Source organism: Corythoichthys intestinalis, chromosome 12, assembly GCF_030265065.1.
Source record: "Corythoichthys intestinalis isolate RoL2023-P3 chromosome 12, ASM3026506v1, whole genome shotgun sequence".
Classification (NCBI taxonomy): Eukaryota; Metazoa; Chordata; class Actinopteri; order Syngnathiformes; family Syngnathidae; genus Corythoichthys; species Corythoichthys intestinalis.
Window position 1 is genome coordinate 37511695 of NC_080406.1, and position 26672 is coordinate 37538366.

At 37.3% G+C, this 26672-nt stretch overlaps 1 protein-coding gene across 6 annotated transcripts in view; it reads left to right on the top strand.

Moving 5' to 3' along the window:
• The window catches only part of LOC130926807 (partitioning defective 3 homolog B-like), a 221383-nt gene that overhangs the window by 29513 nt on the left and 165198 nt on the right, over positions 1 to 26672 (top strand). For all 6 annotated transcript variants that reach the window (XM_057852050.1, XM_057852051.1, XM_057852052.1 and 3 more), the window contains exons 4-10: positions 5467 to 5620; positions 7137 to 7231; positions 14358 to 14407; positions 19071 to 19154; positions 20506 to 20631; positions 21863 to 22115; positions 22295 to 22403. In XM_057852050.1, coding sequence (XP_057708033.1) covers positions 5467 to 5620; positions 7137 to 7231; positions 14358 to 14407; positions 19071 to 19154; positions 20506 to 20631; positions 21863 to 22115; positions 22295 to 22403 — 871 coding nt within the window. The remainder of the gene's footprint in view (positions 1 to 5466; positions 5621 to 7136; positions 7232 to 14357; positions 14408 to 19070; positions 19155 to 20505; positions 20632 to 21862; positions 22116 to 22294; positions 22404 to 26672) is intronic.

The window sequence follows — 26672 nt, forward strand, 5'->3', positions numbered from 1 at the left end:
TGAAGTGTCACCTTTTAACCACAAGTTTGCGTTTTGTAGAAAACTGCCAGTGTTTTATAGCAGGCTAAAGTGTTTAGTAGGTTGTCTTTTTTCCCCTTATTTGCCTCAATGTAGCAATGCTAACGTTGACAGTGTTTAATATAGATGTGTTTCCTTATTTTTTAAGTTTGAACTTTATTTTTTTGGCGTGTTGATGACCAATAAACATCTGTGAAAGGAACTGGGGTCTCATGTGCCATCAACACACACGTGTACATGCACGCACAAATGTATGCATGCACGCGGTGATAAAACACAGCCGTGAAAATTAACACCCTCATTTTTATTTACTATGCAATAAATGGACTTACTGCATATCGCGACAGGCTAAGCAACTTCAATAAAAAATGCTGTTAGTTAGTTAGTTGGACTTACGATCAGCCAGCTTGTTGTCTTCTGTTGTCTTCCAAAATTACAACTTGGTGATGGCGCTTTAGGTGTTCAGTCATGGCCGATGTGCAGTCTGGTATGCAAGCTTGGCATTGAAGAGAGAGGACACAACAGTGTACCCTCCTTTGTTTCGTTGAAATAAGTCAATGATTTGGCCACTCTGGTGCGCTTTTTTGGCTTTGTGCCGGCTTTCTCTGCTTGCACACCGAGCGTCCACCATTCTCAACTTTACACGTATATATTTTTTTAACTCTTCAGTAACCGTCGATGGGATGTTGTGCTCGTCGATGCATTCACGTCATCAATGACGTCGACTAGTCGGGACAGCTCTAAATAAAATACTAAAAGAAATAATCAATATTTGAATAAATTCCCTATTTTAAAATGATCTTAAAGAAGTGTTATGTTGTCATGGAGCCGTTTATTCTGTATAATCACTCCACATGAGACTCAAATGCTTTTGACAGTTTTTCTATTTCATCATTCCAATGTCTAACCGTAATTGGCCATTCTTGTTCATGACGGTGGGCATGTATGTTAGTGGAGAAGGGGTTAGATGTTAGTCCTTGAGAAGGGTAGAGGGACCATAAATGATCTACTTTTTCACTCTCTGAGATCATTTATTAGGTGAATTGTGGATTATATTGGTTGGGGCTGTGACCTCATTGGTAAACTGCACTTTACTGTCTCATATATCATCGGTTTATGTTGGAACAACTTTCAACCAAAGTTCCTGTTATGCTCTTGTATTTTTTTATGTGTATAGGGGGAGCTCAGTCTAAACTCACTTGCTGATCTATACAGTATATCTACTTGTATTAGTCTTTTACTAATTAATCGGAATGAATCACTAACACATTTTTCTTTAAAACAAGTCATTAGCTATTGAATCATGGTTTTTTTCATTCTTCTGAACTTTTCAAACTTAATGGCAGCTATAAAACTGGTCATATATTTAAGGTATGTATCATGACTGACAGATGGGCTAATGATATAAATGGCCAGTACTTTTTCATCTTCTTTAACAATCCCCTCTTTGGAATACTTCATTACAATAATTAATCATCACAATGGAGCCATGAGGATGTGGGCTTCACCATGAAAACAATTTGCACAAATACACCCCCACCTATTTCCCTATTTCATGCATCCATCAATTATGGGTGGACCTCAGGTGCAGCTGTGTTTCCTTAATTAAGAGTTAAGGTCCATGAAGACTAAAGGCTTCATCGTTTATTATACTCATCATTAACCGTTTCCTTTTCACCCTATCAGCCTCTCAGTCCGTTTCATTTCAATCGCCCTGTTAACCCCTTCTCCTTATCACTTAAAATCAATCTTCCATATCTTGCTGATTTGCTCCTTCTTGCTGTCACCTTGTACCAGTCTCGCACACACTGTCCCTATCAAGCCCACATTGACTGTATTTCAATATCCTCTCCTCAGTTCTTTAATTACCTGTCTCCCAGTGTGCTTCATTCCATTCACACCAACAATTAACCCCTTTTTCCATCTTGCCCCCCCTACTTTGTCTTCTCATATGCTCTTACAAATTGCACCTATTTGTCTTATTCGGGCTCTCTTAATGCACCTATTCTCGCCATCTCTTAATCTCTCTGGCTTTCTGGTTCATCCTCCTGTAGAGTAAACGCCTCGACTCAATTAACCCCCCTGGTTGCTTGCTAAAGGTCAACATATGTATCAGGACTGGTCACACTAAGATGTGACTTAAACATGATTGAATTCATTAGAAGACAGGGTAAAAGAGAAGGTGAGTGAAGTAGGAGACAGAGGGGGCTGGGGTTGATTTGGCGAGGAAGCTGAAGCCTGGACAAATGAGTGCAGTTGATTCAGCATATATAAATAGAAAATATATTCTCTCAATCAAGTAACATCAATTGGGAAGCAGAGGTCTTGCCTTGACAAAAAGCTAACTATGAGGCAGACAATGGCTTTATTAGGCTACCAGTTGGCCTGGTTGTTTTATGCACCATGGTTGAAATTTTCAGTAAGAGTCGAAACTGCCTAGTATCCATTTGTGCAGAGAAATAACGGTTGTCACTCCTCCTCACAGTACCTCGCTTGTACTCCTGACCTACTGACATAAGTGACATAATCCTGTTTTTCTATTTGATAGTTTAGCCTCGTGGTGCGTTTCATTTAAATACCGTAAACTCGTACTTGTAAACAAGGCTACTTTCATGAGATTTGTTTTTTTTTAACATTTTACTGTGGTTTGCAAAACATCCACAGTGGACTACAACTATATCCCAAAGCAAGGATCAGCTGCGATATAGTTTGCCTAGCAGCATACAGTAGTTGCAAGTTTATTTTTATATATATATTTTTTATTTCAATGCAACACTAGGTAACTTGCTAAGTAACTAAGTAACTAACACTAGGTAAACTAGGGTTTTAGTCAATTTTAGCAACGCCGGTGGACAAAAGCGGTTGTTTTTTACCCTAAGAAAGACTGCATTTCCCATTAGGACCAGTGCACACCCGCACAGTGTTGTAAAATCATGTCACCTGCAGATGAATTAAACAACATTTCAACAATAGCATATGATGGTTAGCAACCATTAGCTTAGTGTGGCTAACCCCCTCACCCCACCTGAATTCGTCAGCGCTGACAAGTTCGGTTGGGCCGGGGGGGAGGGATGTATGCTGTAAAGCAGTCAACACATTTGTAGTTTTTTGTGTTGCAGGGTTCCTGCCAACCTCCTCAAAGTTAATTAGTTAAAGCGATACAGACCCATCAAGATATAAAAGAAGTGTCATTCGACTAGTTGTCAGTCGACATATAATCACAAATGTTATAGAAATATTTTATAAAGGTTGAAAAGTTACCTAGTGTTGTTTTAAAATTCCATCACAAAATAAAAAAACAATACTGTTGCGCTTGAATTTTTTAAATTTTATTTTCAAATGTTAAACATTAAAAAATGTCCTACACAGGTATGCTGTTAAACAATCAAATACATTACAGAAAGGTTTGTTCAAGACATGGCAACGATAATAATACTCATAACCTCAAAAAACTCAAAAAAGCAATTTGAGACCAAAATGACCGAAAATTTTGTCAATATTTACATTTCTGAAAATAGATAATGTGCATGACGCATAGCAAGATAAATGTTCTCATCTACAGTTCTAACCTAATGTGTGTTTTCAGCTTGAACTAAAGTATCACATAGGAATACCATCAAATCCATGAAAGCTGCACACAAAGGCATACTTCATGTCATCAGTGTTGGGGCTGGAGTGTTCTAATCAGTGACACCTGACAGAAAGCAATTCCAACTTCAAAAGCTACTCAGACATACATTGTTGTGCGGTGAGGTAATTGAATTAGATAAGAGCTAGGAAAAAAGAGGAAGGAGAAAAAGAACGCTGGGTAAATTACTAAATGGGATTGAGGGATGTAGACTAAACCTTTGTATAATTAAGATAAACCATTCATTAGATGAAAAAATGGAGCATGTTAAGATCTGGACATAAATTGATTGATTGGGGGCGGTGGTAAGGATTGGGATTTGGGGTGAGGAACTGGAGTTCGCAAGTGCGAAAGCACCGTTCAATGCCTTCTGTGAATCTTTGAAAGCGCTTCAATTGCCAGCACAGAATGAGTCCATCTGGGCTACACTAGACTCCATGATGCTGTTCCATATGGCCTTTGTGTTCTACACACACTAGGAGGGAGTCTTTTGTAAATCTTACACACAAGCATACACAGCCAGAATACCAATATTCTTTCATGACACAATGCTTGGTCACTCCTAAAGAAAACCTCAACATTTCAATTTGTACGGCCTTCCTGTTTTTCCTCATCTGTCAGATTATCCATCAGTATTACAAAGAGAAATGGGTTTAGTTTTACTTTGTACTTATACAAAATATATCCTATTAACTACATTGTCACCATGAACTTTGCTCTACTGTAAGGACAGAAAAGATCCCGTTGCTCGTGTCATTTCTATGCCCTCTGATATTTTCCTATCACAGTAACAAACACTATAGCGCAACAGGAAGGCACTGGCTTTACTGGCAACCTCTGCTTTCTTTATTCTTCTAACACTATATACCCATAGCTGCATATGTACACCAACACGGGTCTATTCAGCATTTGTGTGGAGGCCCCTAGAAGCCAGCATTGACAAGCTCTGTCCCATGTTAAGCTAAACGCAGACTCAGTGCTATGGTCAATAGGCTGGGATTCCACTATATAACACAGTTAGTGGCAGTTGGCTCTTTCACACATGAAGAAAAGAGACACAAATGGAGGCAGTTGTTAAGTAGTAGTTACACATACTGTCATTGGAATGCTGGGCTCCTTGGACGTCCTTTATAGTGTTCTTATTCACAAGGTAAGGTAACTAACAGAAAACTTTATTTATTTTTTTAAACATTTTTTTATTGTTCAGTTTCAACATTTAAATTGTGATGTGTGTGAGTATATATATACAGTTATGATGTACAGTATAGGCTAAAGGTTTGGACACACTCGTTCGTGCGTTTTAAAAAAATATATATTTTGATGACTATTTGCACTGTAAATTCTCACTGAAGGTAAGATAACTATGAATGAACACATTTGGAATTATGTACTTAGCAAAAAAGGTGAAATAACTAAAAATGTCTAATATTCTAGTATCTTTAAAGTAGCCACCCTTTGCTCTGATTACGTTTTTGCACACTTTTGCCATTTTCTTGATGAGCTTCAAGAGGTAGTCACCAAAAATGTTTTTTGACTTCATAGGAATACATTTTGAAGGTTTATCAGTGGAATTGATTGCTTTATCAATGGGGTTGGGATCTTCATTTGTGTTGCATTGAATGCGGTGTGTCCAAACTTTTGGCCTGTACTGTACATAAAATTATAGTATATATATCTTTTGTACATACATTTTTTTCCTTCTCAAAGACTCACGTTAGCTGTTTGTAAAACCACAAAGTTAGATTGGGGTTTCCAAACAAAAAATTTTGATGAAAAGAGCAGCTGAATCATTGTCTAAAATTCCTTATTTATGTCATCAGCTAATGGCTGTATATGAGGAACAGGAAGCCCAGGAGAGAGATGCAGCCAACACAAGCCCCGCTTCCAGCCATGATCGCTACCAGGCCGAGCTGTCGGTCTTCCAGCCAATTACAGGAGGAGAAATAGAAGTAAATTCATCAGCACTCAAGTCAAGTGAGTATGATAAAAAATTAAGACTTTTACCAAAGAGAAGCCTCTCCGAAAGTACACCAATTCATAGCCAACAAAAAGCTGCTTGTGCACCTCTGTGCGTTCAATATTTTCAATGGTGTTTTGATAAAACAAATCATGTTAAACATTTAATGAATAATTTAGGGAAAGCACACATATTTCCGGTGTTGCTGTGTTCATAAAGTGTGTTAGGATGAAATAACATGTTTCACTTGTTAATTACCATAGCTTTCGGACCTTAAATCGCACCCGAGTATGTTGCACCAGCCAATTCACAATGAAGAGGAGAAATAAGGTTTACATTGGAAGTAAAACCACATTTTTGGGGGGGATATTATTTGATCAGAGACCAAGGACAAACATTACACATTATAATAATTACAATAAAATTATATTATTATCAGTGTGCAAAAAGCCCCCACCCATATATGTCACACCAGAGTATAAGTCGCAGGCCAAGCCAGACAATAAAAAAGTTTGATTTATAGTCCCAAAAATACAGTAATCTTCCAAGTTAAGAGCAGTGCCTTTTGAAGGTGTTACACTTTCCTAGATGGCAAAGATGCTTAGCAGAACAGTCCAGACACTGTTAAGACAGGAAGTTTAGTCTGTTTCAGTATGGTTGCCTGGCAGGAGAGATTAGAGGTAATGTGTGGTTGTCATGGAAGATTAGAGGTAACAGCGCTTTGGAGACTATTACTGTCAGCATGAGAAGGTCAGAGTTAGGCCTCGGTCTACTACTCATACTATTGAACAACTCTCTCAAACAGCTTCTTTCATGTCTTTTCAAATTTCTGTTGTCTTCCACCTTTGTACACATCTTTTCCTTGTGTTTCCCTCGATTCTCCCTGAAATGAACATTTTATGATTATCCTAAGAAAAATGATCAAGTGTAAATGCATATAACCCTTTGTCCCTTGTCAGCTACTCGTTGATGCTGTTGTGATACAAGATGTCTTGTCAAATTACTTCCTGCTTTTATTTTCCATTCTCTCATGTTGCAGCCAACTTGAGCCAACTATGTATGCCTCTTCTGTCCTTTTCCTTTATCTATCTTTCATTGCCATTCAGTGGGAGGATGCATTGATTATGGCATTGATGTAATCCTTACCCCCAGACAGTCTTAAGAGCACCAAGGGTCCTTTTTGTCACAATCAATAAATGACCCCACAAATATCATTTGTCATTTGTTCACGGCTGTTCACTCATATAATGTTCCCTCATCCAAACCTTAGTCATTTAATTCCCAATGGAACTATCAAGGTTCACATGACTAAGGTCTTAATGTTTAAAGGAGATACGAATTGATTATGACAAAGTAGGTTATATTTAAGAGTAGGGGTTGTATGATATAACCAAAACAGCTTTTTACTGTGGTGCCTTTCCACACCTACTGTACAGAGGAGTTTTTCATTCATCAACCTTCTATTGATTTATTAGGAGATATCCTCATGAATGCAAACAGTTCATGATACATGTTTCCATGTATTTTACACAGACACCCCCTTGCTGGTGAGAAGCAGCAGTGATTCAGCTCTGGGCGCTCAGTCAGCAGAGCGTGAACCCCTCCGCACTGAAGATACCTCTGTGATGGTAAGGAATTGACAGTTTCTCTCACAACCATAAAACTTCGACTGTGACTGTATACATCAATACAGTGCATATCTTTAGACCAAGTCTGACCAATGCATTGTTTTTATACAAGCATTATCTTTTAAGCTTAAGGACCATGTAACCATAATTAGAATATCTTTGTTTCAGTTGTGAGTGCTTGTTATGGTACTGTAGTGTGTTATTCCCCTAACATGGTTAGACAAGGCAAATCCCACAAGGTGTTTTTTGAAAGGACCTCCATGGCTGATTGGGCTCCTGAGTGGTGAGCCTCTTGAGATTTCTCGCTGGACAAGTTTTTTTTTTTTTTTTTTCTTTTACAACACTGTAATCCCTGTAGTACTACGTGTTTATATGGTTTTGTTCTTTTTGGGGGAGGGGATGATTTTTTTTCTTAAAGATGGGCTATTTCCGTGACTTTGGTAACCTATTGTAACATGTTTCTGACAAAGTTGAACAACAAAACTAGAGCTGATATTTTGTTAAGCCTTCACGGTTTAATTGGAGTCTCAAATATAGGAAAATGAACAGTCGTACAGTATATATATTTTTTCTCATGTGCATGGGTGCACCGTCAAATAAAAGTTACAGTTGAATTTTAAAGTTATGATGGAATGCATAGGAAGTCATTGCAGAAAGTTCAGTTTCAAGTAAACTGGGTGCTCGTTGAGTAATCTGGCTCAAGACTTAAAGTAAATATAGTCAGAAAAATACAGTGCTCTAAATAAGTTACTGAAGAAAAGTTGAAAATTTGAGTTGTCTACTCCAGGTTTTTTGTTAGCATACCTTTTTGGTAAGTTTTTTATCTATCATTAAATTTTTTTAGCAGTGTGTGCGCACTTAGGGTGCTTTCATACTAGCACTGTTTGGTCCGTTTTAAACAGACCAGAGTTCTTTTTCTCAGATTGTCCACTTTATTTTATAAATGTGAAAGTGCATTCGAACTCTAGTTCAGACCAAAAAAAGGAACTCTGGTCTGCTCAAAAATCATGGGTCTCGGTCTGCTTTAAGCGCACCCTGCTTCGCTTGTGAATACTGTATAAGCGGACCACGGTGCGCACCACGGTGCGCTTATACGACATTACGTGCAGCTGCTGTGACACGCCCTCCCCTCCCAGGAGGGAGGTATTTCCTGTTCTAAATTTGTCCAATCAATGAGTTCGCCTTTCATCCACGTGATGCTAAACGGAAAGTTCGGTTGGCGCAGTGTGAATACTGAATCTTATCCTCAAGTCATTTGAAAATGTTGTTGCAAAGTAGCTCTCCAACCGGACCCTGGTCCTCTTGATCTAATGTGAAAGTGCCTTTAGTATGTACACAAAACGGTCATATTTTGATATATTTATAACAATGGGCACTTTCACACTGCACGTAATGTAGCATAAGTGCACCCTGCTCTGCTTGCATTCACAAGCGAAGCAGGGTGCGCTTAACGTGGACCTAAACCCACGATTTTTGAGCACACTAGAGTTCATTTGTTTGGTCCGAACTTCAGCTCGGATGTGTGTTCACATTTACAAAAATAAGTGGACTATCTGTGAAAGACAACTCTGGTCCGTTCAACAAGGACCAAACAGTGCTAGTGTGAAAGCGGCCGTTTTCACTGCCATTCTCGGCGATAGATGTCTAATCGCATTGAACTGGGAGAAGCCGATAGAAATCATTCACACCCAGTTCAAATGGATTGGACATCTACTGCACGTCAGTTTGCTGTAAATGAGGTAATACAATGATCCCTTGCTACTTCGTGCTTCAAATTTCGCACCCTCAGTCAATCGCGGATTTTTTTTCAATTTAAAAAAAAAAAAAATAAAATACAGATGAGCTGTCCCAGCCGATCGCGCAGTCTCCCTCTTGCTTCTTTCGTCTCCTTGCTCTTTGGTCATAAGGCAGGCAGTGCACGTGCACTGGAGTTTTTTATTAAAATTAACAATGATCAACAGATGAATGTGTTTGATCTTGCCAGAGTCACAAACTTCTGAAGCGCCGCATGCGTCAATCATCGTTTAACTTGTTAAACAGTTGCTGTGGCAACTCATTGTGTTTAAGTGAGCAGCTCCGAGCGGATTTGAGTAGACTACTGCTTTATTCTTGTTTAAAATAATTTGGTTGGACAGTAACATGTTTAAAACTTCATCCTTCATCATCTTTATCATAATTGTTACATTTGACGTGCTTAAAAACATTTAATAAAATATTTACATTTTTTTATTTTTTTTTATTATACTTTAGGGGAAAAAAAGTAAAAAACATGTCCTATACAGTTTGTTTCTCTTTCCAATGCTAAATCTGAATAAATACATTAAACACACAACAATTTTTCACTTATCGCGGCGAGTTCTGGTACCCATTAATGTGAAGAACGAGGGATCACTATTGCAGCAATAGTAATACAAGTCATTGTCTGAGTATGACTGATTTTTTCCTCATAAATTCGCGTGCACGAAAATCATGATTTGCCGGACTTTCACTGAAGTGACTGAGTTAACACCACAACTAGAGCATATAAACTATTAGGCATGCTTGTCAGCATATAATGCCCTCATGTATGTAATTATTTGGACCAAAAGCAGAATATAATCAGTGTAATTCTTATCCAGAATTTTGTAAGTGTGGCTAGTGAAGGGAAATAGATTTCACCACCATGGAGAGCCATTCAGTGCACTGTGAAGCACAATAACACTGATGAGTGTAAAAGAGAGCTAAACGAGGGTTGGGTATTCGGTTTACTTCATCCCTGCTTATAGAGCAGCTTCAGCTCAGGGATGTTGGTGGACAGCCTGCATCAATTCTTGCTCTGCTGCCAAACTCCCCTTGAGGAGATTTTAAAACATGTGTCTCTGTTCTCTTGATCTGCATGTTACATTGTTTACATGTGGTGTCAAATTTGCTTTTGCTACAGAGTTGGCTTTTTTCTCCCACTTAAGACTACTATTACAGCACCAAGTCAACGGAAGTGTCTTGCTTCAATCCTTTTAGATTACAGGTGTCAAACTCGCGGCCCGGGGCTACATCTGGCAGGTCATATCATTTTGTGCGATCCGTGAACGTGACGTCACGTTTTTTTGGTTTACATAAAATTTCATTTAAATAATATTTTATGACATTTTTGTAGCCCTAACTTAAACATCACAAACTATTAATATTAGATATTGTTAAATTTTATTCGAATATTGAATGTTGTTTCCTTAATTTTTTTAGATATGTCGATAAATACAAAATAATAAAAAGCAAAAATAAAATACAAAATGAAAAGAGAATTGTTACAGTTTTCATTTTGAATTAAAATGTAAAAAATAATGATTAATACATCCCTTTCTTTTTTCTTTTTTCTTTTTTTTTTTTATCAAAAGCTAGATAAAAAAAGGAAAAATACAAATGGGAATATTTCCATTCAAGTGAATGAAGTAGAGCTGCAGCTATCAATTATTTTAGTAGCAGATTAATCGATTTATTAGTTCGAATAATTGAGTAATCTGATAAGGAACATGAACAATGAAAATACCTTAGTTGAGCCTCAAACGGTATAGAAAATAAATAAATGAGGATCTATGTACAATAAAAGAACAATTGGCTAACATTCTTAGAAAAAGTCCGCTACTTTAATGCTATAAAATGCTAACGTCTTTTTTCTACAATGCTCTTAACAAATGGTTCAGACACATATTCCCGCAAACAATGGCTAAATATACTTGTAAACTAAATTATGAATGCACTAAAAAAACATTAGCTCAAACAAAAACTTTGCTTATGTTGGTCTTAACGGAGCAGCTGGATTCACCCATTTGAAATGAGGCAGACCAGAGGGCAGTGTATCCACCCAAATTAATAAAACTAAATGCAAACACTTTCAAAATAAACCATTACAATTACAACACCACTTTAATTTAACGAATACTCGAAGCAGCAAAATTTAATCCGAATCTTTTTTTCTAATCGAATACTCGAGTTAATCGATTAATCGTTGCAGCACCTGAATGAAGATTTGTTAATACGCTGCCAACCCTCACAGTTCAGATTGGACAGGACTTATATAGCCGTCAATGAGAGCCAATTATTTAAGATGCTCAAAAAAGAAGATTTGGCCTGTTTTTAGTTCAACATTGTCTCGAAACAATCAGCTGTCAAAATAGCTGTTGATTTGTTCATCTTTTCTTTTCTTCATCATAGTCTGAAGGATACTATAATTACGATATACAAAAAAAAAGCTTGACCCCCCCCCCCCCCCCCCGTTTACTGTTTTATTTTAATATCTGCATATACAGTTTTCCAACTGTTAAATCCCTATTTTGCTGGTACCTTCTGTGTTTCTCACACATACACATACACATGAAGTCAATTGTCCATCTGCTCTGCCAGGTTCAGATGGAGGTAATGGCTCAGCGTAATTGTTCGAAATGTCACTTGGCCTTTTGGTAAGAGCAGCGAAAGGAAGAAAGTAATGTTCTTGCAGTGGATCCCTAGCTGTGTTCTTGATCTTGTCGAAAACATAGCGTGTGGCACAGCGGCAGAATAGTTACAGTGTGGTAATCAGACTGGGACTATTTGCTCCCGCCTGGAATACATTTGGGACTAGAATGTTGTACACTTCTTATTAATCAGACAGCAACTTGCTAAAAGTGTGCGTCTGTGTTTTTTGTGTACTTTCCTTTTTTTGTGTGCATGCTGCATGATTTTAGAAAAATGACTACATTACTCATACATGTCGAGGGTCAGCAAGAATGTTTTTTTTAATGCGCTATTTTTCAGTTTGATTAAGAAGACATATTGCTTGCAACCCATTTTTCATGTGCTATTTAGTCAAAAGAGCATTATCCATCACCGGGGGGGAAAATGATGTTTGATTTTTTTTTTTTTTTTTTAATAGCTTCTCCATAAATCATGACTGAGTTGTTTATGGTTAGCTGAATCTCAATAATTATTTATTTAGAAATGCAAGGTCTATACGCCAATTTTCCATTCAAATTTGGTTCAAACATGTGAACAATATAACTAGGTATTATCTTATGCTTAAATGCATACTGTTTTGTATCTAACGCATGAATTTAATATTAATCATATTGCACGACTATTCATCACCATTTAAAAAAACAAAAAAAAACAAAAACTAATGTTTGCTTAAATACTAAGTTATTGACACTTGGTAACGACTTCAGAGAGCCATCTTTTGACTAAATGAGAAATAAAATTATGCACTGATAGACTTTCCAATTAATGCTGTATTTCAGTGCTTGCTAATCTGGTGAAGGTGTTAGGATAATGAATGTTACCTGCCACTCTGCCAGTAATTAAGCTAATATGACAGCGTCTGCATCATAGCCAGGCTAATTGTTTTTCAAGTCACCGAAGCTCGAGCATATGTAACCAATGTGTTAACTGTCAATCACTATCGGTGCTACTATGGAGTTCTCACCTTCTTTCATTTCACAGCTCATCTTTAGCCTCCTCTTATATCACATCTTCAGCCAGGTATTGGCATCATAACCTATTTTTAAATGTGAAAGATGGTGCATATGATGATGAAAAACCTGCAAATATGTGCTTGCTTATTTTGAATCTGTTATTCTCACCATGCACACTTCACACACATAACGACGTCTCTAGCGGCTTCCGTGACTCTCCTCCCCCAAACTAAATGACCTCTGAGAGGCAGCATGACGCCACAAGACATCCAAACAGAAATAACGATTAAGAATAGAGTTGTTCGATAATGACTTTTTAACCGATTACCGATATCCCAATGTTGTCCAACCCCAAAATCCAATACAGTACCGCTGTCAAACTGATACGGATATATGCGGTCGTGAATTTAACATATTATTGCTAATTGTATTGTGATGCTCCACTGGATGCTTTAATATTGATGAGGCGACAAGGAATTACAAATACAGGCAGGCAAACATAGGAAGAAGTGAAGAAAATTAAAAATTTACTGAAAAATAATCTCGAGATGGGGGACACACACTATCGTCGAGGTAGTGTTCAAGGTACTTAATTCAGTTTAGGTCAATCAACCTATTTTCATTAATTGACACTTATAATGAAATGTTCAGTGTAAATGTATTTCAGTAGCAAATACAATACTGAAATAACATTAATAAACAAGAAAACGTGCTTTTGCAGACCATTTGCATCATTCGAATGCTCGCCTTCAGCAAACTTGGAAGCTATCTATTTTGTTCGCTTCCGTTTCCCGACTTCTTAAGGTGGACCAGAACCGTTCCTTCATGACTCCCATCCCAGGCTTCTATTTCCTCATGCATTAACACCCACCAGCATCCCCAGCTGATGGATTTCTGTTACTATGACAGAGAACTTTAATGCATATCGATATGCCAATGTAATGACAATTCCAAAGATGCATTTTGCTAGTCTTTTGAACAGATTTTATTTTTAATTAGGTGTTTTGTTACTTTTATCCATCCAATATCTGCCGCTCCGAGGTCAGGTCGTGTTGGCAGAAGTTTTAGCTGGGAAGCCCAGACTTTCCTTTCCCAGCCACTTCAACCAGCTCCTCCGGCAGGATGCCAAGGTGTTCTCAAATAGTCTCTCCAGCGTGTCCTTGGTCGTCCCGAATTACTTTCATTAGTGATTATTTCTTAGACTAACATAAATTCCATTTAAAAGGGTTAACACAGTAGTGTCTTAAAAGATGTTTAAAAAAAAAAAAGAAAAAGATGTACAGTGCATATTCAGATCCTTTTTTTTCCCCTCCCCACCAAATTTTCATAAAAGATTGTAAGTTCCACTCATTGCGTTAACAACAAAAGATCTTAAAAGACCCCCCCCCCCCCCCCACCGGATTCGTAGCCTCTGAAAATCATCTGATGGGCCCGAATTTCGATCACGTGTTTTGATCGAGGATATCTTTAATCACAGTGATACTTTGACTCATGAGTGGCCTCTTTAATTTTTTTTAGTTCTGTTGTCTTGTTTATTTTCTGCTCCGACAGAAAACAATGACGTCCCCTGACCTAAACTTCCACATTTCTGGGAGGAGGAAAACCTGATTTTTTTTTTTGCAAGAGTAAAAAAATATTTTCTGTCAGATGCTTCTGCTTAGTTGACACATCATGACTAAACAATGTGTTTATGTGCTTCTCAATAGGCAGCATGTCCCGTTGCCAGACCCCAAGTCCAATATGCTGTCAATGACAGGTCAGTATGTGCATGTTTATACCCTTTAGTGTGACCTCCACCTTCAAGTAACATATCTGTATTAAGAGCATGTACTGTTAAACTGTGAACTAATGGCCACTTATACAATATGATGTTATTCAGTTTAAACTATGCCAAATAAGCTTACACAAATACAAAAGAAATGTTGAATACAAAAAAAGAAAAAAGTCAAAGGGGATCTGTTTGTGTGGATTTGACCTGGTTATTTATTTTGTAAAAAAAAAAAAAAAAAAAAAACATGCCTTTTAATCAGTATGCATTTTTATGGTTTTGCGTCCTACTTAGCCATCTTCATTCATCATCTAATGTAGATCAAGGCCTTTAAAGCAACAGTTAGTATAAAGCATCCCCATCGTTAGCCCACTACAAAAGAGCAAAACAAGGTCACACACATGCACAGAAAATTGCCCTTGGGAGGCATTCAGTCATCGCTACTCCAATTCCTAAATTGGGCAGCTCTCGTTAATAATCAAACGTGTGGGTCTCCATTGCAAGCATTAGTAGTATAGTAAGTATCCCGTCCATCGCTCCCTCCATCCTAACAAAGATGGTGTTATTACTTTATTTTTATGTATATTGAATATATAGAAATCTCATAGTAATTTTATTCACTAAGGAATTGCTATGCTCATTTTTTTTTACTATTCCTTGCAGCACTCAGACTCCAATAAGACAAATCTCAGCATTAAGTAATGTAAAAGTGATTTAGTGCTTTCTGTGCTTGTCGGTGAAACGAGCCTTGAAATTGCAGAATATCAGAAACTACGGAGCAGGACTGGCTATACATATTAGAACAGTAAAGTGCTCTTTAAATCAATGTTTATGTGTTTGTGTTTGAGTCACTGATGTGCTGCCGGAATGCAAACTTGCATATTTGCGCATCACCTACTGTAAGTACACTGTTAGCTTATCATAATTTAAATCACAGAACCAAGAAGATGACGACTTTACATTTGAATAAAAACGTCATTTTCTTCTAGAAAATTAGATTTACTGCAAATTGTTTTTTGGAATGGCTTTGCTAGTAGGGCCACATACTTCTGCCTGGGAGCTGTTTTTGAAAAACAGGAGGTGAAGCTTTGGCAAGCTTCATAAAAAGTGTTTTTGAAGTGATCTTTTTATAGGTTATCACAACCATTAATCGTTATTAAGAAGAGCGATATATATATATACATATATATATATATATACAGTGGTACCTCTACATACGAATTTAATTCGTTCCAGGACCTTGTTTGTAAGTCGAAATGGTCGTATGTCGAGCAGGATTTTCCCATAGGAATACATTATAATTCCATTAATTCGTTCCAAAGCCTAAAAACATACACTAAATTCTTAATAAATACTGCTGGCACTGTTAAAAATGGCAATTAAACATAGAAAAACAAATAAGTTATAAATAAATAATTCAGAATAATATAATAAGAAGAAAAATAATTAATAATTATTCCTGTAAATAATGTAACGAATCGGATTCTAATATGGCGGACACTTTTTACTGTCCCTGAACGCACCGCGAAGATGACGTCTCAGTGAGATAGGTCGGTGCGGTAGAGATAATACTTTCGTTTTCTTGAGAGCAGTCAACTGCTTAAGACAATGGGCGTTTTGTGTTGGATAAGTTCTTAAATAAATGATAAAAACGTGACGAAGCTGGCGATTTCCTTGGCAATGTTACCACAATAATAATTGTCACCTTAACTTATAAATAGTGGCGAACGGTGGTCGGAAGAGGACCATGGAGCTGTATTGTTGAGCCAGTTCAGGGACGCGCACCCCAAGCTCATATTTTTCTATAACTTGCATCTTTATTTCAAAGGTAAGCATCACTTTTTTCCTTGTTTCTCCAACTGTATCAACTTTTTTTGAAAACTGTGTTGATTTCTCACACAAGAAAATCCACCTTGCGTTCGTTTGCACTGCTGTCATGTCGTATTTCGAGCAACTCGTCGGATGTAGAAACAAATGGCGGCTCAAATTTTACGTCGGATGTCGAAAAGATCGTGTGTCGAAGTGATTGTATGTAGAGGTACCACTGTATATATATATATATATATATATGTATATATATATATATATATATATATATATTTATAGTTTTTGCCGAGTCAGAAGAATAAATGTGAGGCCATAGCGATCATTCCCTGCCAATATCTCCCAGTTCAAAGAATTGGACGTCTGTCGCCATCAGTGACACTGAAACCACACATACAAAAGTAAAGATTTGCTGATGTGAATATTGAAAAGGCTCCAAAAGTACACACTGTGAGGTTGAAAAAAAATAGAGAATATGAATTGAAAATTAGAGATTATTCATTTTTTTGTCTTTACCTGCATACATTAGCATTTTGCATAACATTAACATTTTTCCCGCTATTCACTCAACTCCCATTTGGTGTGTTGCACTTTGAAGATCAGATTGTAAAAATGTGGGAGGAAAAGAGAAGAAGGACCCATTCAATCCATTAGAACATAGATGACTGGATGAAAATGCTATGTTTTGTAATGTGCATCCTTTTTGGGTAATTTGTCCTCTGTGTGTCAGTCTTTCATGTCAAGCATCAGTGAAGTGGCAGGTGGAGAACACCTGCTCTTTTCATCTGTTTCAATGCGCGTGGCCTAAAAAGTCTTTTGTCTTCTTTTACTTTTGTGTTGGCCTCCCTCTCATTTTTCTCACCCCTTTTCCCCTTGTCTTCATACCACTTGAGTTTTTGTCAAACATCCCAAAAATCAAAACGAAAATGCAAATGAATCCAAAGTACTTGATTTTGCGTTCTTGTGAGAGTATAAGAAATCAGAGCAAAGCTGCATGAAGCAATGGTTGGGGAGGGGGGGTATTTTTTTTTCTCTTGCGTTCATATTAATGCTATTCATTAGCGTTGTCTAATTAATTCAGTGCTTCCTTCATTTCACTTTATCTGGCTTACAGTGCTCATTTACTTCTTCCTTCCTGTTTTTTCTTTACTTCTGTTTCTTCTGTTTCTTCTCTCTATTTTTTTTTGCCCACATCATCACTCTTTTTCATCATTTTCGATGCAACATCCTAAATGTTATTGATGTTATTTTTCAATCAAGAATGACATGTACGGCCTGTTTTCAGTTTGTACAAACAGTGTGCAGTGTCTTTGTGATGACTTATAAATTGTGCACTTATTCCAATTTTATATTCAAATCATTTTATGTGGAAAATAATCATTTTGGGCTTGAAATTGAAAGTACATTCCTGTCTGGTATAGGAAATGCAATGCATCAAACTATCACATACACTGCACCTTAGGCTATGTTCACACCGCAGGCTAAAATGACCCAATTCCGATTGTTTTTTAAATTTTTATTTATTATTTTGTTTTTTGGGCGCGTTGCATGGAAGCAGTTATCTTCAAAGCAGATCTAGGCCACTTTCATATGTGGTTTTAAATCTAATATGGGCCTCATTTTTTGGAATGTGCCTGCGGTTCCAACTGTTCAGTGCACCCAAATCAGAATTCAAGGACCATTGATGATGTCAATTTGTATTGCTTAGCAGCCAAGGCCTTTTCAAACCAAAGTCATGGAAGTGTTTGAAAAGCCTGCAGTACTGGACATTGGCCACTGGGTCTGGCTCCTCTGGTTCTTGAATGGAGTATATAATTCACAGTCCAAACTGTCTGGTTTCACCATCACAATAAACCTATATAAAACCTGGCTAAACATAAATGCCTCATGAAAACTACGCAGGGTAAATTCTTTTGTGCCACAATCGTTAAGTCTATCTAAAAAAAAGTGATGGGCTATGTTAGCAATGGGTGAATTGGTAGGGCGGGGTGAACAACAATTACCAAACCTTGCACATTGCACTATTTGGTGCAGTTCAGACACATCAGTGTGTGGCCGCCTTTAATGATGAGTTTTTTTCTGCTTAGTTTCCCTTTCACTACATCAGTTTACTAGTAAATTGTCTTCTTTCACCTTCACTTTCTTCAATGATGATCGGAAAGCACAAGCTTTATTTGTTTATATATAGAGGAGAAACAAGATAATGAGCATGTTCCTTTCATCACTCACCCTTTGCCACCCACCATGATCCACAGTCCTTTCTCTGAAGTCTATCATCATACCTACCACTTAGTTCTTTGGAATGGGTGAAGGGTTTTAGGAGAGTGCAAGACAAAGGAGCAGATGGCATTGGAGACATAATTGAGGTTGTAGCTACAGAGCAAAAACCTAAGTTGGCGCAAACTTTTGAAAAAAGATAACACAGGCATGCAGAGGGAGAAGGGCAAGCACGGATTATTGGCTGCGCTCTGATAGATAAACTAATCAAACAAAGACTTCAACAAGCACTCCAATTTAAACAGATGCAACATAAACCAGATTCACATGCGAACAATCTATTTTAGAAAGTAATACATATTCATAGATGACAAACAAGGAGGAGATAAGAACACAATTGTTGGCTAACTTTCACACATGCAACAAGTGTGCTATTTGGATGACTCTCAATAGAATAATGATGGGTGTTGTGCCAGAGTATTAACTTGACAAAACATACTTTAAAAATGAAGGAATATTTGTTTTTTCTTGTTTGTATGAAAGATTTTTCACCTGGTCAGTTTCTTGAAGCAAATGCATAAGTATTTTTTTCCACTTTAAATTTCTGTAGCCTGACCAGGACAGTGGAGATCATAGGAGGTGATAGTCCTTTGGGAATCCATGTTGTCCCTTACTGCTCATCTCTTAGTGGACGGTGAGTTATGACACACAAACCTAAATAGAAAAAATATCTTAGATTTTTTACCCCCCATTTTTCATGATGTATTAGCTAACATTTGGCCTCATATTTGAAGATGTTTCAATATGCCAAAAGGCCACTTTTAATGAAGTACACTCCTTTCTAACACTTATTACTCAAAAAATATAATATTTTAAAATACACTTTCATTGACTACTTGGGTTGGAGATCGTTTGAAATTGAACTATTCCGATTCCATGTTTCGATTCTGGTTCCGAACTATTCTCGATTCCGATTCTTTAAAGAGGAAGGTTAAAAAAAATTGCATAGTTTATATTAATGTCTTAAATTCTTGATGATTTTTCAAATTATATAAACTTCTCACAGGGCTATTTTTAACTTGTATATAAAAATATCAGTCTTTGAACTTGAATGTGATGAAGTTTATTTCCACAGGAGTGCATTTTCTCAAAGATGATTATTTTTCAAACGCTGACTTAGAAAACATTTACACATTTTTTTGCCATACATGCACCTTAGCTGGGAGCTACCACGAAGCAATAGTATAAATTCTTCTATGGATTATAATTTGAAGATCTTTTAATACTGTTGATTTTAACGGAGGCGGCAACGCGCTACGTAAAATACTTAGCTGCTTATATAGGCTATATAGACTGAGAAGTCTACTGCTTTAAGATGGCGGCTGTTTACTAACGCCGGCGAGTATGTCATTTTTCATCTAGTTCTTTATACATGTACTAACGCCGCCGAGTCTGTCATTTCGCATCGAGTTCTATATACATGTGATATCAACCGTAGCCCGACGGAATAATACGATTTATTGTCGTCCTATTCCATCTATCCATTCATCATCTGCCGCTTAATCCGGGGTCGGGTCGCGTGCACAGCAGAAGACAGACGTAATTTATTGTTTTACTTACCTGTCTCTGACGGCGCAGCGTGTCAAATACGCGGCACTCAGCTATGCACTTGGCACTTCGCACTTGTATTCCATGAAGCCGGTGGTGTTTAATCATATTGGTCGTGCAGCCACCTTTGCATGATATAGTTGTGTTGCAAATGTTGCACTGATCTGACTGGTCATATTTTTTTGTAAAGTTGGACCAAACTTTTGAGCGCCGCCGCACCGTTTCCATGGTTGTAATCAAGTTGCAATGCATAAACACACGCTTATTGTGGCTTCTTCTTCGTGGTTTTCGGCAGCAATTTGTTTCCGCTCGGCAATCAGGGCATTGAAACATGGAATCGAAATTAAAAAATTCGAACGGTTCCGGGAGCATCGGAGTGTTAGAACCGGGTCCCATCGATGCTCAATGCCCAACCCTATTGACTACTATGCACGCAGGTCTCTTGGTTTGTATATCCGTGGGGTGGAAGAAGAAAGTCGCTCATATAAGGAGGGCTTGTTCCAGGAGGAGGAGTGCATCGTCAAGATCAACAACACAAATCTCATGGACAAGACTTTTAGCCAGTAAGTTTACCACAGTATTAGTTATTGTTGTCGAGATCAAACATTTTAATATATTTTCTATACTTGAGTAGCATAGAACCCCAGTACGACCCAGTACAAATGGATTAATACATCTATAGCTGTCAAGTAGAAGCCAATAGGTTGAGAATGTCAAAGGGCTAATTTAACATGGAATGACATCACAGACCAAAAGTTACTTGAAAGATATCTTACGGGTAAGCAAAGGAGGTCATATTGTGTTTCTACTAATTTCTTGAATTACTTTGAGAGAAGATTTGTTTAGGACTCAATTAAGACACAATCTTTTTCAGGGTTTTTCACATCTGTGAAGCATCATCTAGATGTTTTAGTGACATTAAATTCATTGCCTTATAAATAATTTCAATTTTCTGCGATGCACCTGGACAATCTGATATTTTATCAAAGTTGGAAAGCAATCAATTTGCAGTCAAAACAAAGACACAGTATAGCATCTGTTTCACAATTACCAGTAAATAAACACAGATGTTCACTTTTATGTCAAATCACTTTAAAATTTTTTAATTTTACACTCATTTGCCTAATATGGCCTTTTTTCATTTTTTTCATACTAGAGGTTACTATTAGAGGTACAACAATTAATCGATTAGCAAATTAATCGACTATTTTGATAACCAATTAATCGTTTGGGACCTCCTTCACCTCAAACTTGTCTAAATTCTTGAAATTATAACATGCATATAATTTCTCTGTTGTAAATATGAGATTTCTTCATCATATTTTTGTTAAGTCAGAGTAGGACATGAACCAAAACTGCTTTTAGTTTGGAAAACAACAATTCACATTTTTACCAATTTTTGGACATTTTGCTGTCTAAACTAGGTTCTTAAAAAGGCTACTACAACTAATCAATTAAAATCGATTAATAAATTAGTTGCCAATGAATTTGCTAATCGATACAGTTGTAGACTATATATAAAATAATAAAATATTATTTTGAAGGATATGGTCATTCATTTTGTCTTTATTGTTACTTACAACATGCCTATCACAACTTTAAGGTAAATTGTGAAGGTAATTGAAAAAAGTGACATTCATCCAATTGATCGTCCGATTGATCGTCTGATTAATCGATTATGAAAATAATTGTTAGTCGCAGCCCTAGTTACTATGTTTATTCAATCTTTCTTTGCCCAGAATGATACATTGTGTATTTTTATTTTCTTTATTTGTTCCCATTCCCCTTTCATAGAGCCCAAGAAATCTTTCGGCAGGCTATGCACTCCCCCGTGGTGTCTTTGGAAGTACTCCCCTCATCCAGCCGAGAACGCTTTGAGAAGGGTTTGATAGGTCAGCTGTTTAGCAACAATGGTGCGCCTGACAGCAGTCCCCGAATTCCCAAAACCAAAGAAGCACCGCCGCCTGTCAAAGCCAAACCTGTGTTTAAGCCTCCTGAGAGCGCAGTTGTAAGAGTGGCAGAGGACTCTGGCTCTCTAGAAACTGCTGTGAGTCTTGAGTTCCTCTGCTCCAAGTTAACCTCATTTCATTTTGGACAGAAATAACAAACAGAAAAAAAAAAGGAAAGACTACTCTAAGTTCCTGTTTAAATCAATACACATACATTTTTAAGACATTTCATTTCCCCTGCACTGTATTGGTATTTAGTCTTTTTTTCTCTATGTAGAGAACAAAAGGGGGGAGTGAGAGCTCACTTTCTGAAAAAAGCCCTGCCCTGTCCAGCTTAATGGCCAATAAGAAATGTGGACGCAGATTGAGAATTGACCTTAAGAAAGGTGAGACTTTCCACACACACATATTTTTATAAGATGGACTTCCATTTATTTCCAAGGTTTCTTTAGTCTCTCAATAATTACTATGTCAATAAAAAAACACATTATATCACTTAAAATTATGGGGAAAAAATCCTACATTTGCAAATCTGATGCAATATTAATATAGGATATTGCTTGTTTCATCAATGTTTTTCAGCTATTAAGAAACATGACTCAAGAGAGACCATTTGTGATGAATATCAATTTAATTCCTCAATCTGCTGCTTGTTAATACAGCAATCTGCACCACAGTTTTTCTTAAGCCTGTATAAGGCAGAATGGCTATTTCTGGTAATTAAAAACAAACAAACAAAAAAACATAATGACCTGATGTCCACATACATGGAACTCGCGTTTTGGGTTATGTAGGCCACACTTATACCAAATGTTAATATTGTAGCCTATGTGACCCAAAATGTGATGCCCATACATTGGTATGAAAAAGTATCTGAACCTTTTTGAATTTCTCACATTTCAGCATAAAATCACCATCAAATGTGATCTGATCTTTGTCAAAATCACACAGATGAAAATAACAGTGCCTGCTTTAACTAAAACCACCCAAACATTTATAGGTTTTCATATTTTAATGAAGATAGCATGCAAACAATGACACAAGGAGGAAAAATAAGTAAGTGAACCCTCTGCCTAAGGAGACTTAAAGAGCAATTGAAACCAATTTTTACCAAACATTTTAAGTCAGGTGTGTGCCCAACCTCTGACGAGTGGTTTAAAACTGCCTAGCCCACTATAAAACACACACCTGGTAAGAATTGTCTTAATGAGAAGCATTGTCTGATTTGCATCATGTCTCGATCAAAAGAGCTCTCTGAAGACCTGTGATCAAGGATTGTCAATTTGTATAAAGCTGGGAAAAGATACAAAACCATCTCTATAAGTCTGGATGTTCATCAATCGACAGTCAGAGAAGGCGTCTACAAATGGAGACAGTTTGGCACTTTTGTTTCTCTCCCAAGGAGTGGCCGTCCACCAAAGATGACGCCAAGAGTTCAGTGCAGAATACCCAGAGAGGTAAAAAATAAACCCTAGAGTGTCTGCTAAAGACTTACAGAAATCACTGGCACAGTTCAATATCTCTGTGCACACAACAACTATATGTAAAACTATGGCCAAGAATGGTGTTCATGGGAGGACTCCACGGAGGAAGCAACTGCTGTCTAAAGCAAACATTGTTGCTTGTTTAATGTTCGCAAAAAGGCACTTGGACACAAAATATGAAAACCTATAAATGTTTGGGTGGTTTTAGTTAAAGCAGACACTGTTTTTTCATCTTTGTGATTTTGACAAAGATCACATTACATTTGATGGTGATTTTATGCAGAAATGTGAGAAATTCCAAAAGGTTCAGATTCTTTTTCATACCACTGTATATGTTGATGCCAGCTCTAAATTAGTTATATGGGTTACAGACGGCCATGGTGCAGTTGGTAGGGACTGGAGGGTCAGCGGCTCGATTCCTGGCTATGACTGCCCTCTGTAGAAGTGCCCTTGGGCAAGACACTGAACCCTAATTTGACCCCAATGGGTTGGCAGCGCCTTGCATGTGGAAGTGGTGTGTGAATGTGTGCTTGAAAGGTTAAATATGTGCTAATGTAAAGCGCTTTGAGCATGGTAAACATGTAGATAAATGCGGTATATACAGTGTATCACAAAAGTGAGCACACCCCCTCGCATTTCTGCGGAAAGCCCGCAAACAGTTTGCTGAAGACATGTCAACAAAGCACATGGATTACTGGAACCATGTCCTATGGTCTGATGAGACGGGCGGGCTGTCTTGTGTACCGTCTTCAGAAGAGGCTTCCTCCTGGGGTGACAGCCATGCACACCAATTTGATGTAGAGTGCGGCGTATGGTCTGAGAACTAACAGGCTGACCGCCCACCTCTTCAATCCCTGCAGCAATGCTGACAGCACTCCTGTAACGAGTCACATGACATTTTGGAGGGAAAATGACAAGCAGTACTCAATTCGGACCATTAGGGATGTACATTTTTTCATAGGTGTGTACTCACTTTTGTTGCCAGGGGTTCAGATATTAATGGCTATATTTTGAGGGGAAAATAAATTAACTCTATTATATAAGCTACACACAGACTACTTTTCATTGTGTCATTATGTCAGTGTTGTCCCATGAAAAGATATACTTAAATATCTGCAGAAATGCGAGGGGTGTACTCACTTTTGTGATACACTATAACTACTTTCCATGTACCATTTATAAATGTTTTTTTTATTACCGTAAGCATTATCTTAAAATTTTTTGTAAAAATAAATACAGTCAGAAATTAATAATGTTAATTGAAAATACTGAAATAAATAAAAAAGACATACTCTGATTATAGTCCCAAATAATGCTCTAAAGTTTATTTTCTTTCTTTTTTTTAAATTTCATGGTCCTTAACGCATTCACTGCAATTGGGAATGAATGCTGCCGGTCTCCCAGTCAAATTGGATAGAACGTCTAGCGCCATCAATGACAGCCTTGAATTAATACAGTAAATAAGTGTCCTATAAAGCGTTGCAATGGTGTCTCAGGGAGAAGATATCATTCTGCACGTCAGTTTTTGAAGACTCAAAAAAAAAAAAATTGATCAATTTCCAAATAGTTGTTTGCCAATATTGTTATGTAGCCTGTTTTTTGGAACAGTTGTTGTCCATTATGTTTTGGTAGTTAGATTGAGCTTACAAGTGCATTTTTTATTTCATCATTGAAAAAAAAAAATGTTTATTTTCATTTAATTGACTAGCCTCTCTTGGAAATTACCCGTGGTCAGGGATACTGAAGACACTGACTCATTTTAAGATGTTAATATAGTCAAGAACCTCAGATAATAATTTCCTGAAATTATTTATTATTACTATTATCGATTACAATCATGTTACTATTGATCATATTTAGATTTCGCACATCTTTGAATGTGTTCAATGTAGTTATTTTTTTCCCTCCCTCTCTCACCCTATTCCTTGGCTCTCCTTCCTCTCTTCATCTTTTTGACTTGTTCTCTTCAAGGTCTATTAAGTCTTTATTGATCTGTTCATTTCTGCTGATATGAATTCATAGCAGACCAAACTGCTGACTTGGCACTGCTAAAGGGACCGGACTAAATGAGGTCTATAAAACACACAACTGGTCTCTGTGTATTGGGCATTGGCATTCATGTTTGAGTGCTTTCCTACACATTGTGTGTGTGCGTGTGTGTGTGCGCGCGCGCCTGAGCCTGTTTTCCACTGATTAGTATTTTAATCTTCCTCACTTCTTTCCAGAACATTCAGTCTTCTACTGCGTTTAGACCTACACCTCATTTATGCTTTACTGTTCTATACTGCACCCCCTCCCCCTTTTTGCCCCACACCTGAACTCTTTGCAGATACGCGCCACTGTTTTAAAGCAATGAATTGAGTTCTATCTTATGCGCAGCACAAAGCAGTGTGGCATAAGTTTGCAGCCAACCAAAATTGAAGTAATTTTCTCACCTTACACCCATTTAGATTGCGGTGTGGTCAGTTGATTTTTATATGTTGTTGGCTTTTCTGCCCAGCAACAACTGCAATACAATACAAACTAGGGATGTACCAAACGCAAAATTCTTGGCCAAAACCAAAAACCGATTATTGGAAACACTTGGCAGAAAAAAAAAAAAAGAAAAAAAACGAAAACCGAGAAGCAGAAGAATACACATTAATACAATTCTTTTTTTTGTAATTATTATTTCATTTCATTATTTTCCGATTAATGCCCTTAGCATTGGCCTTTATTTTTATGATTTTTTTTTTTTTTTTTTTTACGGTGAAGCGGAAATAAATATATGGTCCCTTCTCACAAGTACGCAAACATATTCCAAAATGTTCTACGACTCCAGAGGCTCAAGAAATTTTGTTGGAAGGGTGCCGATTGAAACCCCTTGGGAGGGTGTGTTCCCGGCGGCAGTAAGCATTTTCGAGTCACCCCCGGCCGAATGAAATGGTGACTGGCAGAGGGGATGTGAAAGTTGCGGAAAAAATGTGATAAAAAGAAGTGTTCATGCCATAAAATTAATGTAATAAACCACATCAAATGCACCCGTATGCATTTAAATACTTCAGTACTTTATTTGTATTAGGCATGTGCTGGTATGACATTCTGACGGTATCTGTAAGCCAAAATACCACGGTATAACGGTATTGCACTTACAGCTCTAAAATGTGCTACTTTAAGATATTTCCATTGAAC